Source organism: Tamandua tetradactyla, chromosome 1 (assembly GCF_023851605.1).
Source record: "Tamandua tetradactyla isolate mTamTet1 chromosome 1, mTamTet1.pri, whole genome shotgun sequence".
NCBI classification, from domain to species: domain Eukaryota; kingdom Metazoa; phylum Chordata; class Mammalia; order Pilosa; family Myrmecophagidae; genus Tamandua; species Tamandua tetradactyla.
Genome location: NC_135327.1, coordinates 231,509,924 through 231,524,461, shown reverse-complemented (window position 1 = coordinate 231,524,461; position 14,538 = coordinate 231,509,924). Strand labels below are relative to the sequence as shown.

At 51.1% G+C, this 14,538-nt stretch overlaps 1 protein-coding gene across 1 annotated transcript in view; it reads right to left on the bottom strand.

Annotated features, from left to right (window-relative positions):
• The window catches only part of LOC143682890 (cubilin-like), a 247,417-nt gene that overhangs the window by 218,399 nt on the left and 14,480 nt on the right, over window positions 1–14,538 (bottom strand). Inside the window, exons 8-13 of the mRNA XM_077159299.1 lie at window positions 13,217–13,348; window positions 12,365–12,460; window positions 9,721–9,839; window positions 8,281–8,467; window positions 7,738–7,850; window positions 4,238–4,472 (exon numbers count right to left, since the gene is read on the bottom strand). Of these exons, the coding sequence (XP_077015414.1) occupies window positions 4,238–4,472; window positions 7,738–7,850; window positions 8,281–8,467; window positions 9,721–9,839; window positions 12,365–12,460; window positions 13,217–13,348 (882 nt within the window). The remainder of the gene's footprint in view (window positions 1–4,237; window positions 4,473–7,737; window positions 7,851–8,280; window positions 8,468–9,720; window positions 9,840–12,364; window positions 12,461–13,216; window positions 13,349–14,538) is intronic.

Sequence of the window (14,538 nt, the reverse complement as noted above, 5' to 3'; positions counted from 1 at the left end):
TTATAAGAATTACACTTTACATACAAATACACAGGTACATTTTAAACAAAAGGATAGAAAATATATATCATGCAAACACTATTCAAAAGAAAGCTGATGTGACTATATTGATATCAGATAAAAATGGAATTTTAGGTAAGAAGAATGATGAGAGATAGGGAGATTTCACAATGATAAAAAGTTAATTCAGCAGGAATACATAATAATTTAAGTTTATATGTATCTAATGATATAACTTTAAAATACATAAAGCAAAAGCTTTCAGAACAAAAAGGAAAGACAGTTAAATCTATAATCACAGATGGAGAATTTAACACACCTTTCTCAGTAACAACAGAACAAACAGATTTTAAAAATCAGGAAAGACACAGACTATTTTAAAAACACTATTGAGCGATGTGATTTATCTAACATATATACATGACCACATTGAGCTGCTCTGGAATAAACATTCTTTTCTATTTCTATTTTACCAAAGTAGAAAATATACTGGGCCATAATGCAAGCCTTGACAAATTTCAAGATTGAAATTATGCTGTGCATGATTGCCGACTACATTAGAAATTAAGCTACATATTTTTAATAAAATTAACAATCACAGAATAATCACAATAAAAATTAGAAACAATTTGAGGCTGCATGATAATGAAAACCCACATACTAAAACATGCGGGATATAGCTAAAACACTTCTTAGACAAAAATGTATAGCATTAGTACACCCATTAGAAAAGAAAAATCATGAAAATCATGTCTCAATGCTTCCAATTTAAGAGGCCAGAAAAAAAGGTAACAGCAAACTAAGCCCAAAAAAGTAAAGGAAGAAAATTATAAAAATATGGTCAAAATCAATGAAATAGAAAACATTATCAAAGCCCAAAGCTTTATTTGAAAAGATTATTAAGTTAGTGTGGGGTGTGGAGCTTTATGGACCCCGAAAGCATGCGCTTCAATTTAGCCCACTCCTGTGAGGGAGCCCGCGGAGGCTGGACCTTTGGCAAGGCCACTTCAGTTAGGGTGTGGCTCTCGTTCAGGACAGACTGGAGTCCTTTATAAGGGGAATGAATACGGGGGTGGAGGGAGAGCGAGAGACAGAGAAAGAGAGAGGGAGGGAGGGAGCGCTGGGGAAGCAACGCCACCTGAAGCGAAGGGAGGGACTGGCAGAACCCTGTGCCCGGCACGTGGCCCAGGAGGCAGGAGCCCCAGCAGCTGGGCTTCGGGCAGAAAGCAGCGCCTGGAGGGGCCCCGATGGGGTCAGTTTCCTGGGCTCTAACCACAAGCGCATAAACTCCCACTGTCCCAGCCCATTTCCTGGTATTCGCTTTAAGCAGCTTAGGAAACTAAAAACTCTAGTAAGATGGATCAAGACCAAAAAGACAACCCAAACGTTCAATATCAGGAATTAAAAGAGGGAAAATTACTCCAGATTCTACAAATACTGAAGAATAGCAAGAAAATATTTTGAAAATGTAGATAAAATTGATAAATTTCTTGAGAAAAGATAATTCACCAAAACTGACAGAAGAAGAAAGAGAAAATCTGAATAAATCTATATACTTATTAAAGAAATATAATTTATAATTTATGAATTTACAAAGAAAAAGCCAGGTTCAATGAACTTCATGGTAATTTTTTTTTTGAACATTTAGGAATACATTTTACTAATCCTTAATAAAGTCTTCCAATAAATATAAAGAGGGGACATTTTTCAAGTCATTTTAAAAGGCCAAGATTACCTACAACTTGTCAAGGAAATTACAAGAAAGGAAAACAACTGGCCAATATCTCATAAGGCCCAGAAGAGCCGGGACACCACCCCAGCCATGCACTGCCCACAGAGGCCCGAGCATCTCAGTGGTATGGTCACTCCGAGGGCAGCCACGCACTGCCCACACAGGCCCAGGTGTCTCAGTGGCATGGTCACTCCAAGGGCAGCCACACACTGCCCGCACAGGCCCGGGGCGTCTCAGTGGAATGGTCACTCCAAGGGCAGCCACACACTGCCCGCACAGGCCCGGGGCGTCTCAGTGGAATGGTCACTCCAAGGGCAGCCACACACTGCCCGCACAGGCCTGGGGCATCTCAGGTGGCATGGTCACTCCGAGGGCAGCCACGCACGCCCGCACAGGTCCGGGCATCTCAGTGGCATGGTCACTCCAAGGGCAGTCACGCACTGCCCGCACAGGCCCGGGGCATCTCAGGTGGCATGGTCACTCCGAGGGCAGCCACGCACGCCCGCACAGGTCCGGGCATCTCAGTGGCATGGTCACTCCAAGGGCAGTCACGCACTGCCCGCACAGGCCCGGGGCATCTCAGGTGGCATGGTCACTCCGAGGGCAGCCACGCACTGCCTGCACAGGCCCGGGCGTCTCAGTGGCATGGTCACTCTGAGGCCTTGGCAAATTCCTGGCCCACAAAGCCAGAAACAAAATTTAAGGACCCCTATTCTACAATGCTAAATTTAGGGGTAATTCGTTATTCAGCAATAGTAATTTGAACCAAAGAGAATTCCCTGCATCTGATAAAAGTCACTCACACAGTCCTACAGCTACCACCACATTCAGTGGTGGATGGTTGAAGATTTACCCCATAAAGCTGGAGACAAGACAAAGGTGCCTCCTCTTGATGCTTTCATCCAGCAGTGTATTGCAAGTCCTGGGAAAAGCCCTAGGCAGTAAGCCTAGGAAAGGACATAACAGTTATCAAAGGAAAAAGAAAAACAGAATCTATCCACAGATGACACAATTGCGTATACAGAAAAATTAAAAAACATCTACCAAGAAACATTGGAAACGACGAATGAATTTGGCAATGTGGCTAAATACAAAATCAATATTAAAAAAAATAAATTGCATTTGTATGCCTAGCAGCACACAGATGGTAAATGAAATTTTAAAAATTAGTATTATTTAACATAGCATAAAATATCAACTATTTAGAAAGAAATATAACAAAAGACGTGGAATATTTAAACCGTGAAAACTATAAAACATTGCTTAGATAAATTTAGAAAGCACTAAATAAATGTAGACCCTACCCATATCCATCAGTGGTCAATTCTCCCCAGATGGATGCAAAGATATGATGCAACGTCAACAAAATTTCAACCATTGTGGGAGGAAATTGACACGACTCTAAAATTTATAGGGAAATGCAAAAATCTAGCAGATTTAGAAACAACCAAGTTAGAGGACTTACACGACCAAGTTTTAAGACGTACTACAAAGCGCCACAGACCAACCGAAAAGAGTGTTAGGTCTCAGAAAAAGAAATCTCAGAGCAAAAGGAACCCTCGGCGCAGAGTCCGCTCGGCCCCTCACCAGCATCTCCGGGAGGTCCCCGGACCCAGATGCAAAGCCATCACTATGCCGGCTGGTGCTGACTCCTCCAGACGGCGAAGGAAGACGCCCCAGACCACTGGAAGTACGGGCAGGATCTGCCTCTGCTGACCACACCCTCCCCTGCCCGACCCACGCAGCTGCCCGTCAAAGGAGAAGGGCGCACCAGCACCTCAGCCGTCCCAAAGACCCGAAGTCCACAAGCCCCATCCTGTCAGGGACAGCACACCACCCTGGGGCACCTCCTCACCCCGGCATCACCCTCCTTGGAAGACACGCCTCCCAGGACAAAGAGCCGCAGCCGTTTCTCTTCCCTTTCGCTGGCTCCCGCCTCCTGCTTTCTCTCTGCTCTCTCTGTCTCACAAATAAATCTGTTCAGCTGCCCCGGGTGGAGCCTTAACGACCCCGTGCCCAACAGCACGGAACTCCAGCCAGAGGCCCACCTCTCCGTGAACGAGCTGGGGGTCCTTCCACCATCCTCTCCCCTTTCTTACAAATCTAAAATGTTTGCATTAAAACGCTTAAAAGAAAAGAAACAGAAGGTAGAGCACCAAAATAACAACACAACAGGCACTGGTGAGTGGTCACTCAAATGAGGAGTGTCCGGTGAAGGGCTGGACCACGGCCTCACCGTGTCCTGCAATGAGTGCGCCGTGGGGACTTATAAAGTGCAGTTCAGCAACTTCACAAGAAACCTGCAAAGGTCCGTGTTTCTGAACCTCTTCCATCGTGCCCTAATTTTATCTGTGAACACGAAGTTAAATCCCCATGCATTTTAGACTTATGCACTTTAAAACAGTTCTAAAAAGAATGAGGGATGCCTGGACCCCAGAGCAGCTGATATTAATCAAGAACCTTTGGTAACTCTGAGAGCTTGCTTCGCCTCCCGCGCGCGCACACCTGGCTGCCGGGTCTCCCAGCGTGCTGTGAAGCCACTCCCACGTCGCAGGTGTTCAGAGAACAGGTGAAAGAAGAGGGCACTGCCACTGCTGAGGACCTCGCCCGGGACGCTGGCGCCGCAGAGTCTTCTGAGGGGAAACGCAGCGGAGGAGTCGCCGTCATGAATCTGCAGAAACTCATGTGGACAGAGGCTCGCGGGTTCTAACTGGAGAAAAGTGAAAGTGACCCGTAGGACCTGGGGAGAAAGAGGCCACACGTGTTACTTCTCACGTGCACAGCGACCCCAGCGTGCTTCTCCCACTAGCTAGGAAGGGACCATGTTATGCCCCTTTCAACAGAAAGATCTGAAATTTCCCAATTTACAGCCAATAATGTGGCAAGTCTACACAGTAAGTGATATGTTAAAAATTGCCAAAACCCCAAGCCCTCAATCTTAGGGTTTGTCCTATGAAACTATCCCCACAAAGGATAGGCTAAGCCTACTTAAAATTAGGCCTAAGAGTCACCCCCAAAAGAACCTCTTTTGTTGCTCAGATGTGGCCTCTGTCTCTAGCCAACACGACAAGCAAACTCACTGCCCTCCCCCTCTCCATGTGGGACTCCCAGGGATGTGGACCTTCCTGGCAACGTGGGACAGAAATCCTGGGATAAGCTGGACTCAGCATCGAGGGATTGAGAAAATCTTGCCCAAAAGGAGGAAGAGAGAAATGAGACAAAATAAAGTGTCAGTGGCTGAGAGATTTCGAACAGAGTTGAGAGGTTATCCTGGAGGTTATTCTTATGCATTATATAGACATCCCTTTTTAGTTTAAAGTGTATTAGAGAGGCTGGAGGGAACTGCCTGAAATTGTAGAGCTGTGTTCCAGTAGCCATGTTTCTTTAAGATGATTGTATAATGATGTAGCTTTTGCAAGTGACTGTGTGATTATGAAAACCTTGTGTCTGATGTTCCTTTTATGTACAGTATGGACAGATAAATTTAAAATATGGATTGAAAATAAATATTACGGGGAACAAATATTAAATAAATTGGGTCGAGGGAAATACTAGTGGTCAATGAGAGGGATGGGTAAGGGGTATGGTATGTATGAGTGTTTTCTTTTTATTTCTTTTTCTGGAGTGATGTAAATGTTCTGAGAAATGATCATGGTGATGGATATACAACCATGTGATGAAATTGTGAGCCATTGATTCCACACCAAGTATGAAATGTTCATATGTTAGGAATGTTTGTGTTTGAATGCGGTTTGATTTTACCAGTTAAAAACAAAACAAAACAAAAAAACTAAAATTGTGGAAGTATAACCCATACAAACTCTGAAATCTGTTCTACAACTAAGTGTTGCAGTGTACTTTGAAATTTATTGCTTTTTATATTATTTAAAGAGAAGGAGTATAACAAGAGAAGATATTATGACTGCTGAATGATTATATTGCTGTTTCTATTGGTTTCCAGTGTCTTGGAACAGCTAGAAGAAAAAGATGAAAAATCATGGAACAGTAACCCATTCCAAACTTTAGAATCTGTTCTATAACTACTTGTTCAAATGTACATGGAAATTTATTGCTTTTCTTGTATATATATATTTCACAATAAAAAAAAATTTTTAAATTGCCAAACCCAAACTGAAGTTGATATAAAAATATATCAAAATATCAACGTTAATGAGATGTACCCAGATTTTGTTATGCCGTCCAACCCGTGACACAGAGGAACTTCACACGCAAAGCTGCCAGTGTTTCTCAGTCCAGTGAGACAAGGCACCGGCCTTAAGGGAAGCTGCAGTGCGGCTCTCCCCACACGGGCTTCCCACGCGGTGGGCCCTGCACCTCGCCTGCTGACCGCACAGGCCACCCCGGAGCCCCAGCCAGGCCAGTGGCACCGGGCCCAGCTGAGGGAGTCCGGGCCGGGCCGGAATGGGCAGAGGGCAACGTGAGAACTGAGTTCACTCAAAGCAGGGAATAAACACAGAGGGTGCCTCGGAGTTCACGGGGTAGAACGTACTAGTACAACACGTGTCGCATAAAAGACCCTGCGCTGACAGCTGCATTTAAAACTACCAAGCAACCGAAAAAAAGAAAAAGGCTGTTGAATTTAATTTTCAATTGACATTATATCACAGCAGTATTCAGCTAAGAAAGAAAGAACTTAGAATATTTCGAATTCTGCATTGGGGTATTTTAAAAGATTTATTCCCCAGCATTGCATCATTTTCACCTTAAAAGCAATTTCAATAAAAATCAGATACCTGTTCCTGAATTATTTCGGTTCGCATATATCTTCCACTATTATGTACATTATGGTGGGGAGAAGAAGATAGAAATCCACAAAAATCAAGAAAAATAGCGGAAGTTTTTCTTAAAAATTGTTAATAAAAGTACTTAAAATTTTTCACATAAGAACTTTTTTCTGAAGGAAAATGTATTCAGTGTCAGGAAACAGAACTCAAAGAGACCAGATGGAAGGACGGAAGTCGGCTGCCACACCCACTGGGAAATGGGTCTGGAATTCGTCCTGCCGTGGGGCTGCCGCACCCAGGGAGCCCCTCCAGGAACAACCGTTTGCCGACCCTTTTACAGTGAGCTCTGTCATATTAGTTTGCTGGAAAAATTAACAGAATGTCACGGAAAACCCTTCTCTGTTCAGACACATGACCTGATCTCCCTGAGCGCAGGAGGTGGCGGAGAAACAGAGGTTCAGGAAATCTGAGGGTTCAAGCTGGGGGTGGAAGCATGGAGCCCGTGAGCTCCGAGCTCATCTGCGGAGTGGCCTGGGCAGTGGAGGGTAGCCTTGGGGTACAGGGGCCCCACCAGCCACTCACAAACCACCTGGACCTGGAAAATTCCTCACCTGTAAAAGGAGGCTAGTAGTACCTATCTTTCGGGTTCTATGACGTAAAGCCACAATAATGTGATGCACTCAGCACCGTACCTGGCCCGGAGAAGACATTTAAGAACGTGCTCCATCCCCACACATGTTGCTGTCTCTGTATACTAGCCAGCGTGACCTGAGTGAGCCCCTCTGGATGACTCTGTAGCAAAAGGACTTTAGGAACCAGCTCATGGCAGTCTGTCAGCACAGAGAGCTGGACGGGGCAGGGACCCTGATGCCAAATCTGACTCTGAAAATCAACTATCCCCACCACAAGCTAAGGTGTGCTTAAAAAGTCCCTGGCCTCTCTTAGTTTCCACGGTCTCACCTATAAAATGAGGATACTGGGCAGGCCACAGTGGCTCAGCAGGCAGAGTTCTCGCCTGCCATGCTGGAGACCCGGGTTCGTGTCCCGGTGCCTGCCCAAGCAAAAGAAAAAAAAAAGAGGATACTATTACTTATTCCAGAGGGTTAGTGGCCCAACGGAGAGCTGTGTGTCACTGCAGCCAGAGCCCAGGACTCAGAGGGCTCGGCCACCTGCCCCGGGATGTGGCCGGCACGGCCTCTCCACATAAGCTGCACAGTCCACGTAAAAGCGAACCGCGTGGGGACAGGGGCTGGCCGTTACCTTTCCCTCTTGGGTTCGGATAACCCAGAAGCAGTTGACGTCGTGGACGTAGTCGTCGCCAGGGCTGCTGTGGCCGAAGGTCCCGCTGGGCCCGGACAGAGGTCCTCCGCAGGCTGCAAGGGGAGGGAGACGCCACTGCCTGGGGCCTCCTACCAGCAGGCGGCCAGGTGCGCTCACCTGCCACCAGGTGCTCAGCAGAGTCTGCGTGGCCCAAGTGCGGCGTCCCTTCTTTCCTGGGCTCCTGCCTGACCCCTCCCAACCCGGCTCAGTTCATGCCCAGCACTGCCCCACACCCTGCACCCCAATTCAGTGCTGCTCTCAGTCCCCGCATCTTCCCTGTCATTTTACGCGGGTCTCGTCTCCTCAACCGGGAGGTGAGCAGGTGGCAGGTGGAGGTGAGACTATGCACTGTCCTGCTTGTGTGCAGGACTCCACAAATAGGTGTGGATTCAGTCGGGTGGTGCGTGCGGGCAGTGGCCAGGGAGCTGTAGGGCAGCCTGCGGAGGCGGGGGAGGTGGCACTGGGCGCCCGGAGCGGTCCTACCTTGCCGGGGCACCTGGCAGAGCGGCCCAGTCCAGGCGCGCGTGCACTCGCAGCTGAATGTGTTCACGCCGTCCATGCACGTGCCCCCGTGCAGGCAGGGGCTGCTCAGACACTCGTCCACGCCTTCCGTGCAGTTGGGCCCGGCCCAGCCGGCCTCGCATTTGCAAAGGTGCCCAGAGACTGTCTCCTGCGGAGAGAGCGCATGCCCACACGGGTGGGTCAGGGGCACGCAAGCCACCAAGCAGCGGAGGACAGAGGCAGCGGCGTGGAGCCGGGCTGAGGAGGTGGCTGTGGAGCCGGGCCGAGGAGGGGGCCGTGGAGCCAGGCCGAGCAGTGGGGCGTGGAGCCAGGCCGAGCAGGGGGGTGTGGAGCCAGGCCGAGCAGTGAGGCCGTGGAGCCAGGCTGAGCAGGGGGGCGTGGAGCCAGGTCGAGCAGGGGGGTGTGGAGCCGGGCCGAGCAGTGGGCTGTGGAGCCGGGCCTAGCAGTGAGGCCGTGGAGCCAGGCCGAGCAGTGGGGCGTGGAGCCGGGTTGAGCAGTGGGCCGTGGAGCCGGGTCGAGCAGTGGGGTGTGGAGCCGGGCCGAGCAGGGGGGCGTGGAGCCAGGTCGAGCAGTGGGGTGTGGAGCCCGGCCGAGGAGGGGGCCGTGGAGCCAGGCTGAGCAGTGGGGCATGGAGCCAGGCCGAGCAGGGGGGTGTGGAGCCAGGCCGAGCAGTGAGGCCGTGGAGCCAGGCTGAGCAGTGGGGCGTGGAGCCGGGCCGAGCAGGGGGGCGTGGAGCCAGGTCGAGCAGGGGGGTGTGGAGCCGGGCCGAGCAGTGGGCTGTGGAGCCGGGCCTAGCAGTGAGGCCGTGGAGCCAGGCCGAGCAGTGGGGCGTGGAGCCGGGTTGAGCAGTGGGCCGTGGAGCCGGGTCGAGCAGTGGGGTGTGGAGCCGGGCCGAGCAGGGGGGCGTGGAGCCAGGTCGAGCAGTGGGGTGTGGAGCCCGGCCGAGGAGGGGGCCGTGGAGCCAGGCTGAGCAGTGGGGCATGGAGCCAGGCCGAGCAGGGGGGTGTGGAGCCGGGCCGAGCAGTGAGGCCGTGGAGCCAGGCCAAGCAGTGGGGCATGGAGCCGGGCCGAGCAGGGGGGTGTGGAGCCAGGCCGAGCAGGGGGGTGTAGAGCCGGGTCGAGCAGTGGGCCGTGGAGCCGGGTCGAGCAGTGGGGTGTGGAGCCGGGCCGAGCAGGGGGGCGTGGAGCCGGGCCGAGCAGTGGGGTGTGGAGCTGGGCCGAGCAGGCACCTGCCCAGCAGCCCGAGCACTGGTGACCAGTGAGGTCGGGCGAGGGAGGCGCTGCTGCCCTGTAAACCGCTGACAGGGGTCATGGGCTCGCCTGGGGTGGGAAGCGGCCATAGCCGTAACGGAAGACTCAGGACCACGAGGAAGGGGCGCTCCCCAGAGCGGCAGGACTCACTGTGCACTGGCCGTGCGCGCAGGGGTGGCTGGCGCAGAGGCCGCTGAGCTGCGCACACCCATCGGGCCCATGGCCAGCCCCGGTGGACCCCGGGGGGCAGCTGCAGAATGGGAGGGGACCTGCGGGGGAGGGAGACAGGGTGGGTGGGCGCAGGCCTGGGGATCCACCTGGAGATTTTGGCGCCAAGGCCACCGCGGCTGGGCAGGCGAGATGGTGGCGGGGATAAAACCCTCGAACCTTTCTCCTTCCGAGTTTTATCTTATATGGGGATGGATCTGTGCCACCAGCCTGTCCATCCATCAGGTGGCCTGGCGTGGACAGAGGAAGGGGGTCCTCAGCACTCACATGGCGACCAGCGGCAGGACCGTCCGTCCCTGCAGTGACCAGGATCCTGCAGCCCACAGGTGCCCCACGAGCACCCCATGGGTGCCCCACATGCAGGCCCCAGTGTCCCGGCGGGCTGACGCAGGGCACTGAGGACACAAGCCACGGGGCCAACTGGCCTTCCCCGACAGCAGGGAACACGTGGCCTGCCCCAGACCCGCCACCGCAGACCCACTCAAGGCCCTAAAAGACCCTGAACTCGAGGAGGCGTCGGAGAAGCCCAACAGCCCGCCCGCTGCCACCGCGAGGCCGAATCCAGGACAGCCACCGCATGTGGTCTACAGACGGAAACCCGAACCGCCACCCAGTCATGGGCAGGACCCGCAGGGCACCACTGCCCACACCCTCACAGGGCTCCCAGCGATGCGGACGGAAACAGGTATGTTCCTGCACTCCACAAAACGGCACTAACTTTAGTGTCTGGAGACATGTTTCTATGTTTCCTACTTAACAGCAAAAAGCCACCTGTGGTTGACGATCTACATGTTCACTGTGATAAAACAGTTGAAATAAAGCATAAAATCAATGTGGAAATTAACTTAGATGCACCCTTCTGTCAGCAAATACTGTCAGAGATTCGAAGATTCGAGTAGGACAACTAAGGCATGACTGATCTGCAATGGTCAAATTCTTGGGTCAGGGGCACGCAAGCCACCAAGCAGCCAAGGAAGGAGGCAGCGGCGTGGAGCCGGGCCCAGCAGGGGGCGTGGAGCACGGAAACGTCCACAGCTTAGGTTTTTTACGTTCAGTTTTAATAATAAAATGCCCAGAGAGACTTTTAAACAAAGATGGCCTAGCGGTTTGTTCTTCAGTTACTTATCCCTTTCAAAAATGTTTACAGAGAGAAAAATAACCTCCAAAGATGCTGCAGCTTTGCCTGGAATTTTAAAAAATTATTTGAGGAGAAATTCACACGACATAAAATGAACCATTTTAAGGTAAACCACTCAGAGGCACTGAGTCCATTTATCATGCTGTGCGGCCACCACCTCGACCCACTTCCAACACATTCTCACCACTCCAGGGTCAGCCCCTCCCCACTAAGCAGCTTCTCCCCAGCCCCTCCCCAGGCCCTGCAACCACTGACCTGCGTGCTCTCTCTCTCTCTGCAGACCAGCCCATTCTGGATATTTCATCTAGCACCACATCCTCACAGCTCACCAAGGCTCCCGCACATTCCAGGACCCACTCAGGGGACATGCACACACACACACACACACACAAGCACACACGTACACACGTACACACATCTTTTCATATGTATTCATATTATACATATGACAAGTTAGTAAAAATACAGGGGATATTTCAAAATAGCAAGATTTATAATGCACGACTCAATAAACAGAGTTGGGTCTATCCATTTGGGAAAAAAAGCAATCTAAATGTCTACCTGATGCAATAGATAAAAACAAATTCTAAAAAGATTAAAGAACATAATGTTGAAAAGCAAGCAAACAACAACAAAAAAGAACCATAAAAGTGAAAAAAAAAATGTTCTTGACTATTTGAGAAGTGTATGGCAGGGAAGTTCTTCTAAACACAGTGTGGGGAGAAATCATAAAAGATTGGCTCACCTGACTGCATAAAAATTTTTAACTTCTAAATGGAACCCACCAGCACAAAATTAAAGAAAAACAACATGCCAGGGAACTTTTCAGTAAAGCACAGCACAGAAAACAAGTTAATAACCTCAGTCCAGGGTGAACTTCTGCAAGTCAGTACGAAAACGATTATCCAATAAAAACAAGCAAATGACACAAACAGAAAAACCAACCGGCCGGTAGGAATGTGGAAAACACTAACGGGGCACCATTAGTACTCAGGAGTGTAAATTAAAACGACGGGAACCTAACTCACCTACACGCGTGGCCGAGGTGAAAACTGACGGCACCTGTTGCTGCGGGTGGGCCGCACGCCATTCCCACGCACGGCGGGGAGAAGTGGGCCCCCCGCATCTTAGCCGCCTCCTGGCCGCCCGCAGCCCGCAGCCGCCCTGCACAGCGCTGCCCAGGGGCGGAGATGGAGGCGGCCGCGGGCCCCGTCCTCCCGTCCTCCCGTCCCCCGTGGGTTCATCAGGTGGCTCAGGCACTGTGCGGGTAATTCCTAAGTCGGCACAGACCATTACAGAGCATCGTTTTTGCATTAAAAAATCCAAGCATACAGCCTAACCATTTTGTTTGAAAATTTAAAAAGAGCTATGAGGACGAGAGGACTGCATTTCATAGGGGCCGATCTGCGCGGGCGGGCGGGGCGTTACCTGGGCCCGCGGAGCAGGAAGCGCGGGGGTGGCAGCCGCCGTTGTTGACCGCACAGACGTCCACGAGCGTGCACGCGCTGCCGTCGCCCTGGTACCCTGTGCGGGGCACGGATGCGTGAGGAGGGGCTGCGACCCCAGAGCCGAACCACGGCCGCAGAGTGGGGGGCCTCTCACTGGGCAGAAACGTCAGGGCAGGGTAAGGCGAACCCCACTCACGAGAAGGGGCAGGGACCGCGAGCGCTGGGGGCCGAGCGCAGCGGGAACCTCTGGACTGAGATGGAAGCCCCAGGCGGGCCTGGGGCCGTGGGCGCTGGGCACGGGGCGTGTGCATCGCAGAGACTCTGCTGCACCTGGAGCTAAGGCTCAAGCCCCAAGAGCTGGGGTTCCAGGCCGTCGCTGACCCCTCAGAGCTGCCTGAATCCCACAAGGCCCGGTGCAGGAAGAGAAAGGAACCGGGCACATACTGCACGCCCATTGCACGCCCACTATCGTGCCTTTTATGCAACCAACTCTATGTGCAAAACTCCACAGAAGTGCTTTACGCGAACAAATCAGTTGTGGGAACAAGGCAGTAGGTCTGTAAAGCACAGAGAAAACATTTCAGATTGTGCATCATTCAGTTGGCTAGTGCTCTGCTCACAAGGGTTGCACTTGTCCACTGATACTCAGGATGTGCTGTGTGCCTTTCACATGACTTAGCTCTGTCCATGTGCTCCAAACCCACGAGTTAAATAGAACTTTCTGCACTATCCGGTTTCTCTCCTTAGGTGGGAATCATTTAAAATACAGCCCAAGGTTCTGTTTCTCGAGCACACGTTTCACTTTGAAGGTGCTGGGTCTTGGGGGCAGTACCTGGTGGACAGGCCTGACAGTGGTAAGAGCCAGGTGTGTTCACACACTCAACAGGTGGGGCCACGGAGCAGCCGCCGTTATTTATCTCACATTCATTGATATCTTGGCAATCGTATCCATTTCCATGCCAGCCTGGAAAAGTAGGGTTTGAAAGGTTAGCTCCGTAACCAAGTCAACAAAGAAGAAACGCGAACAGTCAAAGACAGAAGGACTTTCTCAACCCAGGGAACTATAGATTAAAATAAGATATCCTATACCCAGTCAGCCAAAACAATTTAAATTCTTAGAATCCAATTCTGGCAAAGGGGTATACCATTAGTCAGATGTTAAACTAGTGTAACCTGTTTGGAAAGAGATCTGACAGTATTCAGTAGTTTCTTTTGAATCTGTTCCCTTTGATAACAATTCCACTTCCGGAAAGGTATTCTACAGAGATGAAGTTACCAACACCTAAAGATTCAGGTATGGGGATGTCTATCGCAGCGCCGTGAATAGAAAAACAAAACCCCCTCAGTGGCCGTGGGCTGCTGAATGCAGTGTCCCTCAGGTATGCCGCCGAGTCCTGACAACTAAATATTTTTAACACGCACACCTGCACGGGCACACACAGGCACAATGACACACACACCTGCACGTGCACACACCTGCACAATGACACACACACCTGCGCATGCACACACAGGTACAATGACACACACCTGCATGGGCAACACATGCACAATGACACACACACCTGAATAGGCACACACGTGCACAATGACACACATACCTGCATGTGCACACACATGCACAATGACACACACCTGCACGGGCACACACATGCACAATGACATGCACAATGACACACAACTGCATATGAACACATATGCACAATGACACACACATGTACACAGGCACGCACACCCGAACATGCACACATGTGCACAATGACATGCACACTTGCACAGGCACACACAGGCACAATGACATGCACAATGACGCACACCTGCACATGAACACACGCACAATGGCACACACATCTGTACATGCACACACAGGCACAATGCCATGCACACCTGCACGGGCACACACATGCACAATGATGCACAACTGCACATGAACACATATGCACAATGACATGCACACCTATACATGTACACAATGACATGCACACCCGAACAGGCACACATGTGCACAATGACATGCACACATGCATGGACTTACAGTCACTTTTCCATATATATTCTAACTGAAAATAAAACACAGAATATTTTAGAATGCTGTGCAGAGCAGGGCCCTGTTAATGCCGCAGACCCTGCACCTGGTGCCTGAGCTGGGGGAGG